The sequence below is a fragment of the Sus scrofa genome, chromosome 5, assembly GCF_054392235.1.
Source record: "Sus scrofa isolate SSC_HxYL_T2T_F1_AM1 chromosome 5, Sscrofa_HxYL_maternal_Yorkshire_Landrace_v2.0, whole genome shotgun sequence".
In the NCBI taxonomy this organism is placed as follows: domain Eukaryota; kingdom Metazoa; phylum Chordata; class Mammalia; order Artiodactyla; family Suidae; genus Sus; species Sus scrofa.
The window spans coordinates 26645886-26654521 of NC_139387.1; the positions used below are offsets into that span (position 1 = coordinate 26645886).

General features: G+C 48.9%; 1 protein-coding gene across 13 annotated transcripts in view; it reads right to left on the minus strand.

Moving 5' to 3' along the window:
• The window catches only part of ARHGAP9 (Rho GTPase activating protein 9), an 83924-nt gene that overhangs the window by 25002 nt on the left and 50286 nt on the right, over positions 1-8636 (minus strand). For 2 of the 13 annotated variants that reach the window (XM_084956176.1, XM_021091869.2), the window contains exons 2-5: positions 2041-2374; positions 1547-1767; positions 382-606; positions 77-190 (exon numbers count right to left, since the gene is read on the minus strand). In XM_084956176.1, the coding sequence (XP_084812302.1) occupies positions 77-190; positions 382-606; positions 1547-1767; positions 2041-2356 (876 nt within the window). In that variant the 5' untranslated portion in view covers positions 2357-2374. Of the gene's footprint in view, positions 1-76; positions 191-381; positions 607-709; positions 831-1546; positions 1768-2040; positions 2750-3459; positions 3685-7448; positions 8620-8636 lie in introns of those variants that run through there. The other 11 variants (XM_084956174.1, XM_084956172.1, XM_084956169.1 and 8 more) reach the window with 11 other exon arrangements.

Here is an 8636-nt window from a genome sequence, read left to right on the forward strand (position 1 = left end):
AATGTCTTGCATAAAAGGGAAAGTCTAAAATGATGGCTTTTTCCTGCATGTGGTCAGGAGGAGAGGGTGATCTCACCTGGGAGTCGAAAAGTTCTGGGGTCCCTGGGCCAGATTCTGAGCCCTTTGCCTGAGGCTGCAGGACACCATTGTCCCTATTCAGGGTCTGGGTCCTCTCCATGGAGCCAGGGTTCTGGAGGCAGAGGGAAAGGTAAAGCTAGAGTCAGATGCCACCTCCACTGGCTCTGAACACTCTGCTCACAATTTTTTGATTCTTCTGACCTTCTGAGAGCCCCAGCAAGAAAACATACTACTTGGGGGATCAGTCAGGGGGGAAGGAGGAGACAGAAGGGACAAAGGGACAAGCCAGATGGCAGGTCTTACCATCTCTCGGGTGCGGGTGTGGCGTGGGGGCTTCCAAGATTTGCAGCCAGTCAGCGAATTTATGTAGAAGCAGCGTCCGGAGCTGTGGTCCAAGTGCTGCTCCCAGGCGTCCAGCCTCTGCAGCGGCGGGCATGCAGGGTTTGGGGGCGGAGAGCGGGGGCAGCGGCGGAGGTCCACCAGATTGCAGTACACAGGGGGCTCTGACATGAGGGGCTGGGGTCTTGCCTGCAAGGAAAGGGGGAAGAAAAGGGTCGTTATTCTGCCCGTAGCCCTCCCCAAACTTCTCTCCTCTAACCACCTCCTCCTTTCTCCCCCACCATTTTCTCACCACCAGCTCCTGGTTGGGGTAACCCAGGTACTGAGGAAGAAACCCTAGCTAGTCCCCAGCCGTAGTGTGTGTGTGTGTGTGTTTTTGACTCCCTCCCTCACAGTCACTCTTTGCTTTTCTCCTCACTTCCTGTTGCCAACTTCCCTCCTCCCCCACCCCACCCCCCACCGGAGGACCTCAGGAAAGGGGAACAGTCTTTTTGTGCATGGAGGGAGGGGTGGAGGGGAGCGCCCCACCCTCACATCCTCCAGAATAAAAGGAGACAGAGAGGGGTCAGAGACCCCAGCTAGCGGAGTATGAGAGAGGAGGGGCCACTTTTCACTCACTAGTAAGTAAGAGAGAGGGGAGGGGCTGAATCTTCTGGAAGATCAAGAGTTACATCTCTAGAAGGGACTTGCTGGTGACCTGAGCTGGCAAGACAAGACACAGCAAAAACCCTGCCCTGGGCCAGGGGTCAGGAGAAGGAGAGAGAAAAGCATAGACAGGGCGGTCTTTCAGTCTCTCTGTCATTTGACAGGTTCCCTGTACCCTCAGGAGCTTTGCTCCTTACTGTCCCTCAGGTAGAATTTCTTCTAGTTTGCTCCAGGCCTTCTCATTCAGATTTGACTAAAGGTCATTTCCTTAGTGATGCCTTCCTAGACCACTTCAGTCATCCTGTACCACACTTAGCTTCTTGGTAGTGCTAATCAGTACCAAGGGTTATCTTATTTATGTGTCTGTCACCCCCATGGGAATCCTTTGAGGGCAGAAACTCTGTCTGTCCTCTTTACCATTGTGCCTAGATCTGAGCCCAGAGTAGATATTTGTTGACTGCTCTGAAAAAGCGCTATGACTCACCTTGTCATTGGCTTCCGTCAGCAAGTCTTCCTGGGAAAAGGATCTCCCACTTGGTCCTTCCTGGAAGGGCTTTTGGAGGGTGCCCTTCAAGTTGGTAACACTGACACTTCTACACATTTTGGGGGGAAGAGGAGGAGGATGTTCAGATGTCAACTGGGCTCTGTCTGGGGGTTCCTGACACAGGTGCAGCTCCTCCAAGGAGCCAGAAAATAACTTTGGCCCTGGAAACAGAGAAATGGGAAGAGATAGGGGCAGGGTGACCCCATGGCTCCCGGCTGGGTTCCCCATGCTGGGGACTCACAGGGAAGACAAGAGCAGGTGGAAAATTACAGGAGATCTAGAAGGCTTGAGACTGGGAAGAAAGGTGATGGGGACACCATGATGGGGGTGAGAGGAAGGAGTAAGGCATCAGCAGAGGTGTGGGGGAAGGGGATCTTTCCAGTAATTCCTGGAAGCCAGGCAGGTAAGAAGGAGGGCGAGGAAGGCTAACTCACCAGGAGTCCAGAGGGATCGGCTGGGGGTGCCAGTGGTAGGGCTCTGGGAAGGGCTGGATTCCTCTGTCATGTAGGCAGCTGGGACGAAGATGGGCCGAGAGGTGGAGGGTGCTCCCAGGCGCCTTGCCAACCACCAATCTGAGTTGGTCTTTCGAAGCAGTAGGAATCTCTCTCCTTCAGCAAGAGACACTTGCCGGCCATCTGCCCCAGTGTAAGTGAAGGCATAGAGGGCACGGAGCTGGGATCCCTGAGAAGGGCTTCGGGGCCCCAGCCTTAGGCTCCCCCAGGGACTTGGCCACCACCGGCCCGATAGCATTGTTGTCAGTACCGTCACCTATGGGAAAAGGGGGTGTTGGAGGTCCAGAAAAGGACAGGACTGGCTGCTTGCAGGCTGAGAGACATGGTTCTAGGAGCAGCGAGGGCCAGAAGGTAAGAACAGAAATCCTGGGGTGAGAGGAAAGGGTAAGGCAGAGGACCTAGGTGGGGGTCAGTAGCAGGTTTCAGGGTCTGAGAAGTTCTGGGTGATGTGACTAATGAGGAAGTATCTCAGTAGGTGAGAGAGGATGTGGTCAGCAGGGCTGTGAGACCAGCAAGGCAGGAAATCAGAGGAGAGGGTCTAGCTTGGCGACTTTCCTTCAAGTCCCTTCTGGGGCCCCTCAGAAGGTCCAGGGGCAGGAGGAGCTGGTCCTGAGTGGTGGTGGGATTGGAGCTGGACACAGGAAGATGAGGAGAAAGAATCAGGTCTGAGACAGAACTCAGGCAAAGAGAGCGGAGTTTATGAATGACAACGATGCAAATACTTGTGACCCTTTATTAAATTTACAGGAACACCAGTGTTTGCATCATCGGTCTCTTCAGACCCAAAGCTGTGTACTTCCTGTGCAGATTCAGAAAAACATAAAGACAGAAACAGAGAGCCAGAGAAATAGTAAGAGCCAATTGGAGAGAAAGGAGAAAGTGGCTGGGAGAAACATAGGTTTAGAGTTTGAGGAAGAGGTGAAAACACCATCCTCTCAATTTAGGGTATGTTTTTGGGAGCCGAGAAGCCTTGAAGTGATTGTAAGCTTCTTGGGTGGGACCCAACTTTAGTGTGTGGGTTGATTCATTCATGCTCTTAATAAGGATTGTCTGAGCACTTCCTGTGTGAAAAGAACAGTGTCAGCTACTGGAGATAAGGGAGGACGATGGACAGAGCCCTTGCCCTCTTGAAGCCTAAAGATAGAGCTTAACTAATAACATAATAAATTTATTAATTGCAATTGAATCGGGGACTATGAATAAGCAGTATAGAATACTCTGACAGCTTATGGGGATGGACAGGGGAATGAATGTCAGCTTCTCCCTGGTGAAAGGTGGGAACGGACCTTCAGAGTCTACTGCCGGGAGCTTTAAACCCCACCCCCTGTGCTCTCTCCTTACCTGACCACTCCTCTTTTCCCTTCTCAGTTTCTCCACTGCACGATGTGGGGCTTTCTGTCTGGCTTTGGAGACGTGGGGTAGGGAGTGCACCACCCCCTTGCTGACATCAGAGAGCCACCTCTCCTCCCCTGACACATGATCTGAGGCCTGGGTTGCCAGTACTGAGATTCTGCCTCAGAGATCTCTTTAGTTTGCGCCACTTTTTCTTTTCTTTCTGCCCCACCCCAGCAGCACCTGTGACATTTGGAAGTTCCTGGGCCAGGGATTGAATCTGAGCTGCAGCTGTGACCTATGCCACAGCTGTGGCAACACCAATGCTAGATCCCTAATCCACTGCCCTGGGCCAGGGATCAAACCCTAGCAGCCACAAAGACAATGCCAGATTCTTAATCCGCTATGCCACAGAGGGAATTCCTATAGTTTGCTCCACTTTCAGCAGCCTTATCCCCCAACTCTTCCTTCCCACTTCCAAAAATAGTGACCAAACTTATTTGTTTATTAACTCACCTGGTGGGTTTTGTTTTCGTTTTTGCTTTTTAGTGCCGCACTCATGGCATATGGAAGTTCCCTGACAAGGGGTCGAATTGGAGCTATAGCTGCCAGCCTACACCACAGCCACAGGAATGTGGGATACAAGCCTTGTCTGAGATCTACACCCTAGCTCACGGCAACAGTGGATTCTTTAATCCACTAAGCAAGGCCAGGGATCGAACTGGCATCCTCATGGATACAAGTTGGGCTCGTTACCTGCTGAGCCACAATGGGAACTTCCTGGTGGTTGTTAATTGCTTATATCTCATCCTCTTCTGCCTTCTCTGCCCTCTCTCCCGTACTTTATCCTTTTCCTCTTTATTGACTTCTCACCATTAGCTTTTTTTTTTTTTTTTTGTCTTTTTGCTATTTCTTTGGGCCGCTCCCTTGGCATATGGAGGTTCCCAGACTAGGGGTCGAATCGGAGCTGTAGCCACTGGCCTATGCCAGAGCCACAGCAACGGGGGGATCCGAGCCGCGTCTGCAACCTACACCACAGCTCAACCCACTGAGCAAGGGCAGGGACCGAACCCGCAACCTCATGGTTCCTAGTCAGATTCGTTAACCACTGTGCCATGACAGGAACTCCTCGCCATTAGTTTTTAAACATATCCAAGCCTCTCTCATCTTTAGGCAAACCTCCCTTTACAGTTGCCACTCTATCTCTCTCTTCCTTTGTACAAACTTCTTGAAAGAGTTGCCTACACGTGGTGGGGGGGGTGTCTTCATGTCCTCTCCCCTCACTTCCTCACCTTTGCAAGCTCACTCTTCATAGGGTCAGCCCGACCTGGCAGGGACATTCTGCTATCCCAGCTTTGCTTGACATCTCAGCAGGAGCCAACATAGTTGACCTTTCTCTTCTTATGCAAACACTGCTGGTGTCCCTCTTACCTTTTTAGCAGTTCCTCCTCTGTTGCATAAAGAAGGACTTTGCCTGTTTCTTTTTTCTTTTCTTTCTTTCTTTTTTTTTTTTTTTTTTTTTTGTCTTTTTGCCTTTTCTAGGGCCGCTCCCACAGCATATGGAGATTCCCAGGCTAGGGGTCAAATTGGAGCTATAGCCACAGGCCTACACCACAGCCACAGTGACATCAGATCTGAGCTGAATCTAACCTACATCACAGCTCGAGGCAATGCTGGATCCTTAACCCACTGAGCAAGGCCAGGGATTGAACCTGCAACCATCATGGTTCCTAGTCGGATTCGTTAACCACTTCGCCACAACGGGAACTCCCGGACTTAGCTTGTTTCTTAAACCCCAGAAGTCTTGTCTGAGATCCTGTGCCCTTCGCCTTCTATACACCACAGGTGGTCTTGTCCCCTCTCCAATGTAAATGATTGCTACCCATTGCTGATACCATATCTCCAGTCCAGATCTTTCTCTGGAGCTCCAGTATAATCAATTATCCTAAATATCAATTACTGAAAAACTCCACTTGGGTTTACATAGGTACCACAAACACAGTATGTTCTGAACAGAACTTCACAAACCCATTTCTCTTCTAGTACCACTAATAAATTTATATTTACTGAATGTTTACTACCATATGTGCCAGGCAAGAACTGTGTGCTAGGCATTGTCAATTAAGATGCCCTCTCATAACTATTAAACTTAGTGTGATAATCACTAATGATAGGAGAAATACTATCACCTGTTGGGGCACACAGAGGATGTATCCAATTGCCCAGGCCAGAAACCCGGCAGCCAACTTTAATTTCTCTTGTAGCCTCACCACTCACATTTAATTGATTATTAAATCTTTCCAATCTACCTACTTCCTTTAATCCCTACAACTACCACCTTTTTAGCCCAGATGATATAATCTCTGAACCAGTCTTCTTGCATATAGTTCTCCCTTCCAGTCCATTTCTGGCACAGAAGCCAGAGTGATGCTTCTAAAACATACAAATGCCCTGCCACTCCCATGACTTAACCTTTCAAAGGCTTCTCATTTTCCTCAGAGTAAAGTCCAAATTTTACAATACAGTATACAGAGATTTTCTTTCTTTTTTTTTTGTGGCCACACCCATGGCATGTGGAAGTTCCCAGACCAGGGATGGAACCCTCACTATAGCAGTAGCCCAAGCTGCTGCAGTGATACCAGATCCTTAACCAGCTGCACCACCAAGAGAACTCCGAGACCTCCTTCTTTTTTTTTTTTAGTCTTTTTAGGGCCACACCTGAGGCGTATGGAGGTTCCCAGGCTAGGGGTCGAATTGGAGCTACAGCTGCCTGCCTATTCCACAACCACAGCAACTCGGGATCTGAGCCACGTTTTCGACCTACATCACAGCTCACGGCAACAATGGATTCTTAACCCACTGGGTGAGGCCAGGGATTGAACCCTCATCCTCACGGATACTAGTTGGGTTCGTTAGCCACTGAGCCATGATGGGAACTCTGAGACTTTCTTCTTTTAGCCTAGTGTTTTCACACTCCCACCACAAACTCCATAATTGAGCTACACACCAATTCCTCACTTTTTTAAAGTGCAATGAGATCTCTGGTTCTTTTTTTTTTTTTTTTTTTGCCTTTTCTAGGGCCGCACCCGTGGCATATGGAGGTTCCCAGGCTAGGGGTCTAATCGGAGCTGTAGCCATCGGCCTACACTAGAGCCACAGCAACGTGGGATCCAAGCCGAATCTGCAACTTACACCACAGCTCCCGACATTGCAGGATCCTTAACCCGCTGAGCAAGGCCAGGGATCGAACTCGCAACCTCATGGTTCTTAGTCGGATTTGTTAACCACTGCGCCATGACGGGAACTCCTCTGGTGCTTCGCATAAGTTTTCTCTGCCTGAAACACTTCCTCTCCCCACTCCAACCAATCTTCACCAGCTTAACTTTTACTCTTCAGTCAGATCTTAGTTGAGAGGTCATTTGCACCAGAAGGCCTCACTTAACTCCTTAGAGTCAGGTAGGGGAGATCCTGCTGCAAGCTTTACATTTCCCCATTATAACTTCCATGACATTTTAAAGGTTATTTGACTTCTTGCCAGGAAGTATGTGAGCTCTGCCAAGGCGGAAGCCTATATCTATTTTATGAAAAATCAGGGCATTCCCATGGTAGTGCAGTGGAAACAAATCCGACTAGTATCCATGAGGACATGGGTTTGATCCCTGACCTCAATCAGTGGGTTGGGGATCTGGCCTTGCTGTGAGCTGTGATGTAGGTCACAGGCATGGCTCGGATCCCTCGTTGCTGTGGCTGTGGTGTAGGCCAGCTACTGTAGCTCCGATTCCACCCCCAGCCTGTGAAGCTCCATATACCATGGGCGTGGCCCTAAAAAAAACCAAAAAAATAAAGTAGAAATATTTTATGAATAATCATATCTTAAATGCCTGGTATAGAACAAAGTAACCTCTCTGTGCTTCAGTTTCCTCATCTGAAAAATAAGAATGAGAGAAGCTATCTTATTGTTTGTAATTTAAAAAAATAACTGTTTTCTTATAACCCACCATTTTATGGAGAGAAATTTGGGCAGGGCTCAACTGGGTGATTCTCCTGTCCCACGTGGCACTGACGAGGGTCACTTTGTGGTATTCAGCAGGCAGATAGATGGGTTGTTCTGGAGAGCTCCATTCAGATATCTGACTCCGTGATGAGGATGACTGGAATGCTGGGATCAGCTGGCCTGTCAGCCAGAATGTCAACATGATACCTCTCCAGCATGGCAATCTCAGGGTAGTAAGATTTCTTACAAGGCAGCTCACAGCTTCTTGGAGTGTTCCAAGAAGCCTGGGCCTAAATTGCAAGGCTTCTTATGGCTTAGTTTCAAATGAGGCCCAGAAACTCCATAGTTTTTTGAGAATTAAATGTATACCTGCACATATTTTTTGCCACATCTGTAGTACTCGGAATTTCCTGGGCCAGGGATCCAACTGCACAGCAGCTATAACCAGAGCCACAGTAATGACAATGTTGGATCCTTAACCTCCTGAGCCACCAGGGAACTCCTATATATATATTTAGAAGTGTCCAGCTCATAAGTACTCTAAGATATCAATTATTCTTAAAGGGGTACAAAGACGATAAAGAAGGGTCCCTTTCTCAATTACTGACATGCGCTTCCTTGAGTAGTGTATACTTACTGCCAAACTCTGCTTTCTTACTCCCCAGCAATCTGAACTTTTTCCTACACAGACTCATTTCCCTTTAATGTTAGCACCTGGCTGTATACGCGCTTCAGACTGGTATGAAATAAATATATAATTGTCACATTCTTTTTTACTAATAGGATACCTACACTAATTTTCATTATGTCACTAAAATACGCTTATCTATCAATTCCAGAACTCTCTTATGAGCTCGAATCGAGAGTGGGCCATTGCGAGTAGCCGCAGTCTTGACGTCGCCACTTCAGCGAGATAACTGTACCCCTCGGTATCCTTCACCGCTCTCGGGAGGCGTTAGAGGATTACAAGCCGGATCCCACACATAAAGGTCCTTTCTGGCCCTCCCATCAAAAAGATGCCACTCTGGCACTGCGTTTACGGCCTCTTCGTCTCTATGGCACTCTTTTCCTGTTTCCTAGTGTTGTATGATGGGAGAAATAGTCTACTTCCGGAACCCAGGCCCGGGGAACAGCTTTAGTCGGAACTCCATTTCCCGGCGTGCCGCGCGGCAATCGCTTATCCCTCTGGCGG